This window comes from Cyprinus carpio, chromosome A23 (assembly GCF_018340385.1).
Source record: "Cyprinus carpio isolate SPL01 chromosome A23, ASM1834038v1, whole genome shotgun sequence".
NCBI lineage: Eukaryota > Metazoa > Chordata > Actinopteri > Cypriniformes > Cyprinidae > Cyprinus > Cyprinus carpio.
The window spans coordinates 12715014-12730850 of NC_056594.1; the positions used below are offsets into that span (position 1 = coordinate 12715014).

General features: G+C 35.7%; 1 protein-coding gene across 1 annotated transcript; it reads right to left on the minus strand.

Annotated features, from left to right (window-relative positions):
* Positions 1 to 3196: 3196 nt before the first annotated feature.
* On the minus strand, positions 3197 to 15284 carry LOC109104290 (vasopressin V2 receptor-like). Its single transcript, XM_042713215.1, has 6 exons — positions 14914 to 15284; positions 10198 to 10568; positions 9867 to 10112; positions 9371 to 9517; positions 6508 to 7120; positions 3197 to 5460 (listed from the first exon to the last, which is right to left on the minus strand). Exons 2-6 carry the CDS (start codon positions 10564 to 10566, stop codon positions 5261 to 5263), a joined length of 1575 nt encoding a protein of 524 aa, XP_042569149.1. The 5' UTR covers positions 10567 to 10568; positions 14914 to 15284; the 3' UTR covers positions 3197 to 5260.
* Between the last annotated feature and the right edge of the window lie 553 nt (positions 15285 to 15837).

A 15837-nucleotide genomic window follows, 5' to 3' on the forward strand; every position in this document is an offset into this window, starting at 1 on the left:
TTTCCATAAACAGCTAGAAATGATCTTGTTCCTTTAATGAGCATTAAAATGGAAAGGCAACAAGCTACTGAATGTAATTATTGCAGTATTGTATAGCGCCATTGTATGTTATTCATTCGGTTTTTTCATGTAAAAACTAAAAGCCAATTGTAGTTCTGAGTAATGATCACCTGAGGGCAGTAAGACTCTTCAAATACAAACAAAGTGACTAGTCATACTCCTTAAAGTTTACTTTTCTTTAAGACTTAGAAACATTAATAACTTTAGTATCATGCTCATTTTTCCAAATTGTAATAATTTTCCCCCCATAAAAATGTTAGTATAATTGGCTACAGTACTTTCCAAACACTCTAGTATTCATGAGACAGCTTTACATTTTTACAAATTTTATAGGCCATTTTTTTTTTTTTTTTTTTTTTTTTTTTTTTTTTTTATAATACTACAACACTTAGTTATTTGCAGTTAACTGTAAGTGCAAACGAGACAGGCTATTAAATAGAATGCAATGTCTGGTATTCAAAAATGTGTTTTTGAATGTTCAGCATCCAGCAGAGTGCCAGTATCATTGGCAGCTGCCGGGGCAGCCTAAGGCAACCTGAAACTAAAGGTGTAAGTAATTTCATCCTTATTAGAGAGTAATGCTCAAAGCTTATGCAATACTGTAAAATAAACAAGTGATTCTTGCAGAAATTCTGGAAAGCATTCCAGAAAGGGCTCCTAGATAAATATTTTGGTGATGAAATGGGGTACAAACTAATCTTATTTTGAGCAGCTTTTTATTACGTAGACTGATTCTAGATTGTATCTTCATGCATCTGATCTGGTGTGCAATTTTAGCAGCAGCAGATTTAAACGTCCTTACTTTATGTTTATTATCCTTTCAGCCCTCTCTCAACATTTATATACAAGTTCTAATGTAGACCAGCTGTTTGTAATCATGTTGTGTACAACCTTCAGTGAATGTGACAATAGTCTTCATTCAGGTTTGATATTACATGAAGTTCACACCGTTATTTCCTGTTCAACATACTGCGGTTTTCTCAGCTGTTTTTAGGGGATGCAGTTTAAACGGTTACACAGAACAGAACTAGAATAATATACTACCATATGTTAGAATGAAAACTGTAAATAGGTGCTAAAATCCAAACACAGATTTGAAGGATTGTGCTGTCAGAATGATAATTATTTATGTATGAGATTCCACAGATGCTTTTGCTCCAGAATGGAAAGAAAGAAAGAAAGAAAAAATGTTGTGTACAACACCTAACACGTGGATTGAAAATTTGGGAATCCATCACTCCGACACGAAAAATTACAGGGTGGAATTCCAATATTTCCTGGACTATTTGTTGTAACTTCACATTGTTTATTAAGTGATTTCTTTCTATAGAAAGAAATCGGATTTTTTTTCTTTGTAAGTTTTAATTTATATCTGACCCTAATTACTTCTTCACGGAGGGGTCGGCCACATGTCAACCTCTCAACAGATATACTCTTTATTTAAATCTCTAAAACTGCCAGAAATGGCAATGAATTAGTGTATGACCTCGGACACATAGCGCCGTCCAACACTGGCGGGATTTCTGTGGTCCTCCTGAACCACAGCCATTAATAAGCCCTGCGTAGCTGTCTTACAAACCCCACAGGATGAGAAGAAATTATGGTTTCATTCATAGGAATGTTTCAGAGATCCAAATTTATCCCACATGACCATTTCAGGTTTGCACTTCAAAATGGATGTGTATTTTCTTTTGCCACATATACAGTGTTTAATAAAGCTGACTTGCCCAGCAGTTCACATTAGTTTAATACTGGTCTTCATTGTATTTCCTGTTCTCTGAGGAAACCGACTTAAAAGGATTCTGTGTATAATCTGGGATCCAAAGAGACATGCATATGGTGATGTCAAAGGGATGGATACCCTTTTTAGGGCATAGTTTTGGTTTTGCAAGTGAGAACAGAATGTTCCAATTACTATCCCTCCATGAAGTAAACATTTTATTTTAGTATGAATTGTCTGTTGGTGTTATAAACAGTTGTATGTTTTTGTCGTTATGCAACAACTGGCCGATGAATAGCTGGCCAAAAACAAAATCATTCAGATCAGTTGAAAAGAACCTAATTATTGACAAGTAAGGGGGTTACAATAATTACCACATATAACTGGCCCCAGCAACAAAATGGACACAGCAACAATTTTAATGTCATGGTATGGGGTGTACAAACACACAAAGAAAAAGATAAAGGTTCCAAAATGTCTTTAATCCAAAACATAGGTAATACAAATGCAGGGTAGTATAAATGAGACCAGACAGAAAAAAAAAAAAAAAATTAAATGAACTCAACTGAAACACAAGGACTTAAATACTTGGAACAAACAAAGGGCACTAATAAGGGCACAGCTGAATGGAATGTCTAATCAAATCAGTAACCAAGGAAACAAATAAAGAAAGTGACAGGCAGGAGAAAGCAAAGACAGAAATCAAGCTCAAACTGAACTGTGACAGTTACAGTATTATTAAAAGAATAGTTCAGCCAAAAATTGCTGAACATTTACTCTGCCTCAGGCCATCCAAGATGTTAATAAGTTTATTTCTAGATTTGGAGAAATGTGGCAATTACATCACTTGCTCACCAATAGATCCTCTGCAGTGAATGGGTGCCGTCAGAATGAGAGTCTAAACAGCTGATAAAAATATCACAAATAGTAATCGACAAGACACCAGTCCATCAAATAAAGTTTGGTAAAGTGAAAAAGCTGCATGTTTGTAATAAATACATAATTGTGAATTATTTTTATTTTTTTATTTTTTTTACTTCAAACCATTGCTTCAGGCTAAAATAGTCTCTGCTGAAAAAGTCATCTTGTCTGAAGCAGGAGAGAAATATGCACAGATCAAGCACTGTTTACAAGAAGTAAAACAGTTCTAAACAAATATGTTGGTGGATTTTGATGTGAGAGGACAAATGAAGAATTATTATGGATTATGGACTTGTATTTTCTCCAGAAGCAACGGTTCAAAGCCTTAATGATGGATTTGTTCATTACACAGGTTTTTGCTTCACAAAATATTAATTGATGGACTGGAGTCATGTGGATAATTTGTGGATAATTGTGATGTTTTTATCAGCTGTTTGAACTTTCATTCAGACGGCACCCATTCACTGCAGAGGACCCAGTGGTGAGAAAGTGATGTAATCTGTTTAGATGAAGACACAAACTCATTTACATCTTGGGTGGCATGAGGGTGAGAACATTTTCAGCAAATGTTCATTTTTGGGTGAACTTTTCCTTTAATATTGAAGTCCTCTGAGGAATCTTTCGTACAAATCAGTTTGTGAAGAATTTTAGATCATACAGTCCAGATGCCAGATGATAACCTCATCACAATGTTTTGGCTGGAATGAGATAATTTCCTGCAGTGATGTGTTTTGTCTTCATCAAACTTTCAATCCTAATTTATGCCATAAGTTTAACTCATTTATAATCTTATCTGTCTGCTATGCATTCTTCAAATAGCTCCTTGGATCATCAAGGTGGTCTTTGACCAGTGGTTATTGTGGTAAGCCTGGGGTTATTTGTGACCTCCTGATGTATGTGCTATATGACTGCTTCTTTTACTCATTTCAACTCCTGCAAAGACTAACAACAGTGAGTTGCACCTCAACAAAAATGTATAGATGTGAAGTAATTGTGTAAACCTTTTCCATAGTCCACAAGGCCTTTAAATGATATTAACCACTAAAGGTGAGGTTAAAAAGTGCTGTTGGACAAAGAGGTTAATTTGGGTCAGTTGTTCTAATCTTTTGATTTCATGAATCATATCGTCTTTGACTGTCAATAACATTTAAATGAAGATCAGCTCACATTTTTAGAGTCAAAGGATACAGGTCTACAGATAACAACAAAAAATGATTTCAGGGTGTATTTATCCTCAGTTACTTTTAAAGAGACCCCACTTTCAACCTTGAATTTATGTATTTCTTTATTATTTTTTGTTTCTGGGCTATATCACAATGATTTGACAAAGACATTTTCTCTTTAAAATTCAAAATAAATAGATTTAGATAAACAGATTTTTATTTATTTATTTAACTTATTTACAGTATATCTTGTGTGTTTTCATTTCATCTAAACCTTTATATGTAGTATATATGTATATGTAGCATTTATATGGTGTGTCAAACCAGCTACTGCTACAAAAATGTTTTCTTAATCAGTACTTTGGTTTTGTTTCATAGCAAAAAAAAAATATTTTGCCATCCTTAAACGAATATACATTTAATTGATAAGCAATCTTTTGCAAGATATGACTTTTAAGTGGTTTATGCTTCCGGCCAACTGTAAAATTATTTGTTCTTATTTTAAGCAAAAATACTGATTAAGAAAATTATTTTCACAAAGTATCAGGTGCCAGGATCTGTATATACTTATACTGTACATCAGTTAAAGTCAAGGCACTGTATAACCTGATGTCCTTCTCACATTCGTGACTTCTGTTTATTCTCACACAACTTTAAATAAGCTTTTAAGTGCACTATAAATAATTTGACTGTTACTGAGGAAATGAAAGTGTTGCTGCTTTGCACACTGCTGGTGTTTCACTAAATAAAACCATTATTATTATTTTCTCAGCCTTATTCAATACGCCTCATTAAATATACAATTCTTCAACATATGTACAGTTTTATACCTGTGCCTTTTGTACTGAATGTCTATGAAAGCCATTTATCAGATACTTGTCCAATAAGGAATGCATTAAGCTCAGATTTACGGCTGAAAGACTGATAAATGGGGTGAAACAGCTGGCTGTGGAGTTAAGGCCTTGATCTCTTCTTCCTCTGCAGTTAAGACGTTTATCTCCATCTCACACACAATAGTTGACAATACTTTGATGAAATATAATGTTTAATAAATTATTATTATTATTATTATTTTTTAGTTTAATTAAGTTTATTATGAGAGTCAGTAAGCTCTTCTTTATCCTGTTTCATGAGACGGCAAAGATCAGTCTCATACTCAGAGGTCTATTTTTGCATAAGATCCTCATGAATTCATCTTTATGCCATACATTGGTCCTGTTTGGTCATTAACAAGCCACTCTTCACAGTTCACTTGGTTAAAGTGGCATTGGCAGATAGACTGAATAGAAGATGTGGCAATATCTCTTGACAACATGTCTTCCACATGCGTAGGAGAGATACAACCGCATAAATCGCCATCTCTGTTGACACTCCATGCTAGTTTATTCTGTAGGGGTCAGGACTGGTTGTCCTTGGTAGTGGAGGTGTATATGTCACTGGAGTGGTCATGCATTGAGCTCCTGCGGGGCAGCTTTGGCCGACAGCGCAGCAGAGCGAGAAGTTCACGGGACACGCTGCTGGAAAAGGCTGTGTAGATCCATGGGTTTGTACAGGAGTTTAGACTGGCTAACAGCATCAGGATAGTGAAAGCCACTCCTGAGAATGAGGGAGGGAGGAAGAGAAAGTCAAATCAATTATTGTACAGGTCAAGTTTTTGTCCTTATTTAAGGGTTACTACTAATATAAACCACATTAGAGACAGCGACTCCTTGAAATGTGCTGATCTAAAAGAAGTTTAAAAACCTGACTAAAACCTTGTTTATACTTTTGCAAATGCTCGTCCAAGCTCGCAGGGAACGTCTTTAGAACTTTGGCTAATGTTCTGCCAAGGTTCTTTTAAAGTTATGTTCCAGTAATGTTAAGAGAATATTCCAAGTTATCGTGTCTTTAATAACTTTATCAAAACGTTAGCACAAAAACGTTATTTAAGCATCATTCATGCAATGTTTTTCTGAAAATTTTAGGAGACTTCTTTCAACCCATTCTAACCTATTTGAAAAAAAAAAAAATCTTACCAGCCCCAACAGGGGAAGGCATCCAAGCAGAGATTTATAATGACAAAAAATACATTCTAGTTTAAGTTTCCATTATTGGAAATGTAGTAAGAAAATCTCTTACACTAAACAGTTTATATGCCATTCAACTGTTCAATCAGTGGCGATATGTTGCAAATTTGGCTGCAAGTAAACAGTTGAAACAAATCAAAAGCAGCTGGAGTGAAAGCACAGATGTGTGTATTAGCAGCTCTCAGTGGCCTGTGGTGAGAGATATCAACATCTTGTTGGTGATTGAAGAGCAGCAGGGGAATAGGTTATTTATTGCTGTGAAGAAATGGGCTTTAGGAGAAAGAGAGAAAGCTAGAGCGAGAAAAGAGATAGAGCAAGGAGAGAAATGGAGGGCATTTGCAGGACATTTCTTGTAGTAAACACTGACTTGACTTCTTGCATTGACAGGCTACACATTTTCTGGATAATTTGCAACCATTCCAAAGCACTTCCACAATCCACTGAGTCAGTCCTCTTGTAAAGGAATTAATAATACCCTTATTGAATAGCCAAATGTCATCATTGAATTGGACCTCACGTGTTTACCTCCAAAAATGGCTATGCTATCTTTCTTGTGAGGACTGCTATAGTTTCTCACCTTGGTCAGGGGGATTGGGGTCCCAGGCAGCCCACAGCTGTACAATGAAGAACGGTGACCAGCACAAGGTGTAGACAAGCACAATCACCAGAGTCATCCTCACTGTTTTAGTCATAGCTTTCGATACACCTCTAAAAGGTGGATGGAGGGGGTAAGGTGGGAAAGAGGGGTTTGAGGAAGCACTGGAATCCTCAGTAGTGGTGTTATAAGTGTTACTGTGAGGAACAGAATTCCCATGTGGTGTCTGGACAGCAGCGGAGTTGCTCCAGAAAGTGTGAGGGTGGGTCTGAATGCGAGGCAGCACATCAGGGGATGAACTGTGATTCTGTGAGGCCAGGTCTTTGGGACTGCCATCCTGACAAGATTGGTCACAACAATCCGGATCTGGTGAGTTGCAGGTGTTGGAATGGGACGAGTCACCATTGGTGTTCTTTTTATGGTGTTCTCTTGCTTCTCTCATCTTGCGCGAGCATCTAGCTGTCTCTCGGACTGTGCTGGTCCTTTTTTTGAAGAAAGGGAAGTGAAAAATGACTAGGTTCTTCTTCATGTCAACAGAAACCACACGTTCTGATTTCAGGTAGATGTTGTCATGGATCTCTTTGAATATTCGTACCTAGAGACCCAAATATATAAATAAATAATATGGCTGTCATACTGAACACAGTGATACATTACAATGAATTAAATTTGTTTAATATGTTAACCCATTCCATACACTGTAACTGCTTCATTTTATCCTGGGTTATTACTAAAGATCACAAGTAGGTGTCGCGGTTTAATACATTAACATATTATTAACAAATTAGTGGTGGGGATTTCATTGCTGACTCCAATCGTTTGAATTGGTTCACTGAAAAGATTCACTTAGACTGGTTTACTCATTCCTTCAAAGAACTTCATGCAAGGTATTTGTTTAAAACCATCGATTATTAATCTTTAGTTTATGTCAACCCTTTGGACATGCAACCTTAAGCCGCACACGGACTACAGGAGTTTTAAAATCCTAACCGATTATGAAATCTGGTTGCAGTAGGTACAGCCAATGAAATTCCCCTTCACAACCCGCACTCGATAGCTATTGGCTCGTAAGAAAAAGACTTTTGACGAACAAGCTGGTGCATGGAAATGAATTCATTCACTTTAATTATTTGTTCAAAAAAATGGATTCTTTCTCGATCCATAGGGCTTTACTTTATTCACGCACAATGGCGGTTCTTAGTTCTGAATTCTGTCCAAATTTAGAACATTGAGCATCTGCCAAAGAGCTGATGAATTGAATCCGGTATGTTACATAAGGAAGATATCCAGAATATACAGTGTTGAGAATCACTGCTTTCCAATCTCTAGCACTTATTTATTAAGTGAATGATGGAGAAAGCCTCTCTTAATGGAAATTTTGTTTATAAACCAAACCCGTATGGGACGTTTAACAGAAGTAGTTTAAAAGCTTTGTATAGTGGAACTGAATCATCAGTGACAAGTATGAAATGTTAACTGCAAGTGAAACACACCATTTGTACAAACATTCACAAGATGTCAAAAGACATCTGCAGGTCAGCAGCAAAAACAACTTTACACATGTAAGTTCATAATGTGAGAGTTTGTTCATTACTGCAGTATTTGTTGAGCTTTCTGGGAATTGTTTGATATATTTTAATGGATGTAGAATCTTTTTTCCATGCCAGTAAAACGTTAGCCTGGAAGATTACTTTGCAGGTGTTTAATGGTCAGACCAGCCTTGAGAAGATTCTTGCAAAATGTTTTCAAAAGGTTTTTTGTTTCCAAAGACACATTGTCCACACTCAGTGGGAAGCAGTTTTAGATTTGGTTTACGCACAGTGTACTCTTTCTTAAATAAGATTGACTTCCTGGGAACTGTATCAGCTGGTGAAGGGAAAGATCTGCACATTTGAGAATTACTCTCCTGAAATAGATTTTCACTGACCAAAACCCTTTGGCCATGTCAGAGAGCATAATCTCACCAAACAAGCATTGCGATACATGTTGGGGGATCCTCTCAAATTTTTGTCACCACAGAAGATCATGTTTTATCTCAAGATAACAAAAGTCCTTTTTCCAGATCACAGCTGAGACATTTCAATGGAGTGCTGCCGGAATGAGTCCTTAAACCTGGAAACGAGTTCACATAAATAGCCTGGAAAAATTTTTGTACTGCTGTTTCCATCGTCATGAAGTCAGTGTTTTTTTTAAAAAAATGGGTTAAATGCCTTAAATAAGTTTGGTGGTTAACACAAGCTCAGGATATCTTTATGTTTTATTCTGTGACATAAAATACATCAGCAGTATCCCACTTGTGATTTTTAAAAGCTTTTATGTGTATTGAAAACGGCATTTGCTAACAATCGGCTAAATGGGACAACAGAGGTATTCGGGGACATTCAACGTCACACTAAACAGGATCTACTCACTAGCCCACTTTCTCAGCCTCGTTGTGTTTATACTCAACATGAACTTTCCAACTTATGTAATTTAAATAAAGATTAAAAGAGCTGACAGAAGCTTAATGTTGATGATGCTGAAGTCATGCAACCGTAGTTCATATAGCCTTAGCTTTTAGATCTGGTGATTGAATAGGCTTTAAAAATCATAAAAGTTCTGTTTATTTATGAAAACTTGAAATCTTGTGTGAAAAAATTATAAACTTATGTTTGTCACAAAGCTTATTTTCTTGAAGTGTATGTTGATCTGATATATAAAAAAAGACTAACATTTTCAACACTTTTAAACTGCAACCACTAGTAATAATTCTTAACTAATGTGTTAATATTTATGTATTTTTTCTAAGGTGAATGAAAAAACTGGGTTTACAGACAGAAATGGAAAGCACAGACATCAGGAGTACCTGACAAACGGTGATAATAAAGGCAGGAATAAGAAACACAGCTACAGTCATCCAGGTGACATACGCTTTCAGCCCCCAAGCCTCAGCAAAATTCCCCCAGCACTCGAACACCCCCGGAGAGACCTCTGACCTGGAGAAAATAAACACCTGCAGGGAAGACAGCATTGGAAAAACATTTCAGAATATTTCCTTTTGTGTTTCATGGAATAAATAGCAGCATATTGGTTTGTAATGACCTGAAGGTTGACCTGAAGGTGAATAAATATTGGCAAACTGTTATATGTCATAGCAGTGATGTAATACAAAATTTCTCCAAATCTGTTCAGATGAAAAACAAACTCATCAGCATTTTGGATGGCCTGAGGGTGAGTGCAGTTTCAGCAAATGTTCATTTTCAGGTGATCTATACCTTTAAGAATGCATATTTACTGACTGATAATACCTGACATTTTAAGTGTAGTAAGCCTAAACCTTACATTATATTTACAACTAGTACCTGTGGCACACTGAGAACAAGGGCTAGACCCCAGGCTACCATGATGGGTGTATTCCATCGTGAAACTGCCCCTCCTTTGTAAGCCTGCAGGGGGCAGCAGATGGCATTATGGCGGTCCACTGTCATAGCAACAATCATGTAAGAGGATGCAAACATTCCCACAATCTGCAGATATTTCACTGAGCGGCACAGCACATCAGGACCTTGAAATCTCTCTGTGATATCCCATACTAGCTGCGGAAGCACCTGCAAAACATCAGTGTACTGCTGTTGACAAGTCACTTAAAAGACAAAATACACTACACTAAGCATTATACAAAGTTCAGCTCACCTGAAAAAATGCCACCACAAGGTCTGCAACACACAGATTGACCATAAATAGATGCATGGGTGCATTATATTTGCGCCGCCTCAACAGAACCCACAGAACAAAACTGTTCCCTAGTGTTGTGAGAGCGAGAACCAGACCCAGAACTCCAATCTCAGCTTTAGCCAGAGACATGTCCCGCACCCTGATTGGACCGGGCATCTGAGTGGGGTTTATTGAGCTGTTTTGAGACATCAACAAGGAATGTGATCCTCCTTTGAAAGTGCCGTTGAGTCCAGTATGCTGAGAAAATGAGGAGGAGGAGAAGTTAGACAATGCAATGGTTGCATGGAGGGATCCTTCCCAACCTGCATCCCCTGAAACGGTCTCCATGCCTGCAAAAAAAAAAGCATGATTGTCACAAAACTGTGAGAAAAGATGAGAATCAGCATATTAGAATAATCTTTGTAGGGCCCTTGAGAAAAAATGGCTTTGCCATCTGAGGAATAAATTACTTTTTAAAATAAATTAAAATAGAAAAGAGTTTATTTAAATTGTAATAATACTTTGCGATATTACAGTTTTTACTGTATTTTTGATCAAATTAATGCAACCATTGTGACATCTTTCAAAGAACGTAATGAACTTCTGACCTTTAATGTAACATGGCCATCACACATTGCATTGAAACTCTCATCTTTAATCTTGTTTTATGATTTGAACTTTTGCCACTTAGTTAGTGTAGCAATTTCACAGACACACAAACCAAGCAAACCAATCTGTTTCCTCTTACACTCTTTGGTTTGTTAAATTCCCCAGGGGTGCTGTTTTTCTCCCCAAAATGAGTCTGTCAGGTCCTCTCTTTTTTGTTTTCTTTTCTAAATTTTCCCTGACTTGATTTGACTCCTACTATCCTACTCAACTTAGTCCATCACGTTCGCTTCCACTAGTATCTCTCTCATCCATGATTGAGTCCTCCTCCTCCTGCCTCCTCCCTCTATTTTTCCATCCCCCATTCCTTTACCCCATTTCTACCGCTTCCTCTCTCTGTCTGTTATCAACTGCTCCTTGAGCCCAATAAAATCTGGTTTATTTTCTTAACTATGCAAATAAATAGTACAAATGAAAATATATGCTGCAAGAATGAGACTGACAGTTTGAGAAAGAATGGTAGCATGGGACGCTGGGTTAAATAAACAGAGAGGAGGTGGGGTACAGGGCATGAGACGAGAACACACAAAAGAGAAATAACTAGGAAAGACCTTACATACCAATGCAAAGATTATCCATATATGACAGTAAGAAAGGATTGTTAAATGGAAATTGAAATATTACAGGTGTTATGTTGTGTTGTGAAACTGATGTCATTTTCCTTGATGCTAGACTGGTTGAACCTGGATACTTGCTATCTAATTCTTGTTCATTAATTTCATTATACTCGGATGGAATGAAAATCATAGTCCAGTAATCTCAAAACGGAGGTGCCTATTATACAGTTTCTGCCTTTTTCTGCCTTTCTGCCTACAGTCTCTCTCATTTTTTATGTTTGACTCTACCATTCCCTGTCTTCCACCTTCCCACACATGTTTAAAATTTTCTGGCAGAAAATCAATTTCATATATATATATATATATATATTTACAGCACCTCATAAATAATACCTGAGACACTTAATTCTTTTTCAGCAAATATAAATAGTACGATTGTGAAACTCTTGCTTTTTACAGAATGAGTTTGTTTTTTTAAATGTCTTTCGCTATTGCTTTCCAGGTCCAGTCATAAATAAAAGCGAGTGTCCCTGTCACAGCAGTGTTTGAGGTCATTCTCTGAAGCAGCTAATGCATGAGCTGTTTAGTTTACCCTTGCTTTGTCATTTTCTACCTTCCTTGAATCCCTTTCCCTCTGAGGAATCCACTAATATGGTGCAGCAGAAATGTTGACCTAGACTAAATATAGCTGATGATACAGAAAAAGCAGCTTGCTTTTGTGAGCTGCTTTTTTGCATAACATTTGAAAGTGTTTTAAACATGGATAGACTGCAAAGGACAGATCACCTCAGGTTGCTTCTGGATGATTGGCCATGAAATAATTGTGCAGCAAATTGTGTTTTATTTAATGCACCAGAGACCATTTTTTGAAAACAGTCATTGAAAGAAAGTGCGGAGGTCAAACTAACTATTATTTGAGCAGTTTTATTTTGTTTTTTATTTTGGAGTTCATATGAGTTTTGCGATAGAAATGCAATTTTAATTTTTTTTTTGTTATTAAAAAATGTACATTATTTTGTACTATGAACAGAATTATGATCATTGTAATAGTAGATAATTTATAACAATGTGTTTTGCATCCTTTTAATGTGATATGAAAATTTTACCATATTTATTAAAAAAAAAAAAAAAAAAAAAAAAAAGGATTTTGGAGGAATCATGATATGTTTGCACTTTAAAGAGTCTGTAATTAAAATATTTCCAGTAATATATCAAGACACTTTTTAATAATATATAATTTACACACGTGTCAGTGTGTCTAAGCATTGTACAATTAATAAAATTAGCTTTTATTTTTATATCTTGTTTTTACTTTCTATACTGACAAAGTAAAGACGTTTGACAATAAATACATTTAAATGCAAAGTAATTAAAAGAAAGATTGAAATGGATTTCCAGTGAATGGACAGAATTTCAGATATGCCTTATGCAGGTCATAATAATTGCTTGAGAAGGTGAGCATCTAGAATTGGTCAGGTTGCATAGCAGTTGAGTGCATCATTAAAAATTAAATTTGTTTCCAAAATACTTTTCATTAGTTTTATCCTCCAATGGCTTATGCAATTACAAATTAATTTTCCAGGTCATGGATTTCTGCACTGTATCATATAATAGTATTCAGCACCTTAATAATTCAATCAATCGCACACTGAAATATTGTGTCAGCATGTGTCCAAAACTTCCTTTATGGATTTCAACAGCTTCTCACACCTGATAAGGATATTTACTTTCAAATTCACAGAGTTAAAACCATCTTGAGGAATCTCATGTAGGATGAAAGTTTTCAGAGAGTTGACAGAAACCATAAGAACAAGATTAATATGCCATGATAAAATAAAAATAGTACATGACTTTTGTCATCTTTATTGAACTGTTTCATCTTTCATTCTTTAATACTAAAACTCACCTACACGTACACAAGAGCTACACAAATGTACCAAAAGATGAGGAAAGGGTGAATTTTAGATCAGGATATGGCAATTATCTACACATACTGTACATTGTTTAAATGCTGCTGTCCTACCGGCCAGCCTTGGGTTATCTTTAGGCCTTTACTGACAGCATCAAATGGAATCCATTCTCATGGCCTGAGAGACTCTTAAGTTTTCCAGAAGTCAAACTTTACTAGAAATAACAATGCAATGTTTATGCATTTAAACATTCTCCATGTTCTGAGAGATTAGTATAAAAAAGCTTTATTCTAACACAGTGACCACATAACAAGTCCACATGAGCAAAACTCATCAAACTTGCACTAAACGTAAACACATTAGTTGTGCTTTGTTTCCGCATTTGGTTGTTGACATGTCAGTGGATTTTCAAGATCAAGATTTTAGATTTATATGATTGTGTTAGGGAAAGTCTTTTCACCACTTATAAAAAAACGTTTTGAATTACTATAACATGTTGTGTTATGATATGAGGACTCTCCATAGTAATTAGGTTTTTATACTGTACAAAATGTATTTTCTATACCCCATCTCTCTAAAAAAAAATGGTGATTTAAAAACGGCCTTCCAGTTTTGTCCACACAACATCAAAAATTTCAGGTTTTGCTATCATTGTTTGTGCAATGTAGGTGTAAACAAACATACATTACATGTAGCATCTCAAATAATGTGAGTTAATGTGTCATGAAAATGGCAAATATTTATAAAATACATAAAATAAGTAATGACATTTTTTTTATATATATATAGAGAGATTTTTAGTATAACGTCATATAGCCATATATCAAATTCCGACAGGTATTTCATGGCAACAACCCATATTTATGACAAAATGGATGACAATTATTCACAACTTTCATGCTCAGCTCAGCTCTCTCAGTGCGTGCTTATCACTTTTATAGTAGCTTCTCCTTTATTCTGTTACACGAAAATGCATGAATCAATTGGAAGGAAAGCCTTTTCTTTATTATAACACAAGTTATTAACAATTCAATAGAATTCAGTGTGACTTTTCTAGTTGGAGAAAAAAATCAATCAATCAAATAACTGCCCAGCACATGAAAACTAGACCTGTAAATGTGGCATGTATACTATGTATCCATTCTAATGGATTTGCACAGAGCTTGCATTACTAATGCAGAATTTCTTACTTATTCTAACATTAAGTAACTTTGAAAATGGTCTCTTGGCACTTTTCAAATTTCACTTTAATATTAGATCATTTTTTGATATCTCATACATACATCGTTTCAACAAGATTTCTTTAGGTTTTCATTAATTATTTATTAAATGAACTGTAAACCTAGAAATTTATACTTAGAATGGGGGGAAAATGACAATGGGGTGAAGATATTCAAGATAATTTACAGATATATGATCTAAAAACAAGCCAGAATTTTGCTTGTCAAATAATTGTTCGCGTAAATGTTTTAAGTATGTATTTTTATTGGCAAAACAAACTCAAAAAGAAAATACATTTTTGCAGTGTAGATGCATTTTATTTTTTAAAAAGAAAAACTTACTCTCTTCTCTTGAATCAGCGGCAATAATCCATGTGTTCTGTGAGGAGCCTCATTTAGTTCTTCAGAGCTGCAGTTGTGCTTTGTGGTGGTTGGTTGACAGAAGAGCTGCTGTGCTTTTGAAGAGCGTTGAGATATTTCACCATCCCATGTGAACTTGTAAAGCTGGAGTTTTGCAGCTTTCACCTAGGTTCATGTTCACAGAATTCAGAACTTCTTTTCTTCATGCATCCATTGGATAGAAGCATGCAATTCATTCCAAGAAATGTCCTTTAATTTCCCACTTTACATGAGCACCAGTGCACCGATGGCATTGAATTTGAGCTGGGCTCAGTATAAACAACATATCTCTTACATTCACTAGCCCTCTCTCTTCCCTCGCTCCCTCCCTTCTCGCTTTTTCTCAGGTCTCATGTGTTGTTAGATGAGGGGAGGAGCCAGTAACGTGAGGTGTTCTTATACATCCATCTCTACTGTGACACAGAGAACAGATGGAAGCCAAAAGCTCTTTGTCACATTTTGTGCCATAGTGACACTGTTCAGACCGGGTGATCTGTGCCAATATTTGCTTCCATATTTACATTAACCTGCTCTGAGTGTGATGCACTTCATGCCAGCAGATTTACACAATATGCATTGTGTTTCCTTATGAGTAAATTCTCAAAGGCCTGTGACTTCAGCTATTTGCAAACGATTTTCTGATTTGTATTCCACTGAAGATAAAATTGTTTTATACAAATAAAATATAAATGTGTTTTTATTTATTTGTATAATTTAATTTGGTAATATCAGCCTTCATGCTGAATATCCTCTTTCACATGGGCACTGGTGAGATTTATGATTTTTATAAGTTATTTTGTTTATATTTTTCATTGCAAGCATGAAGTCAACTCAAAATTTAGATGAAATAGGTTGTGATTTTTAAAT

What these genes read in the sequence shown, in the direction of transcription:
- LOC109104290 (XM_042713215.1), bottom strand. Translation starts at nt 10,566, where the DNA reads ATGGAGACCGTTTCAGGGGATGCAGGTTGGGAAGGATCCCTCCATGCA. An exon ending in TTGTGGTGGCATTTTTTCAG is followed by an intron (nt 10,113 to 10,197) that starts GTGAGCTGAACT and finishes GATGTTTTGCAG; the next exon opens with GTGCTTCCGCAGCTAGTATG. An exon ending in TTATTATCACCGTTTGTCAG is followed by an intron (nt 7,121 to 9,370) that starts GTACTCCTGATG and finishes TTGGGTCTCTAG; the next exon opens with GTACGAATATTCAAAGAGAT.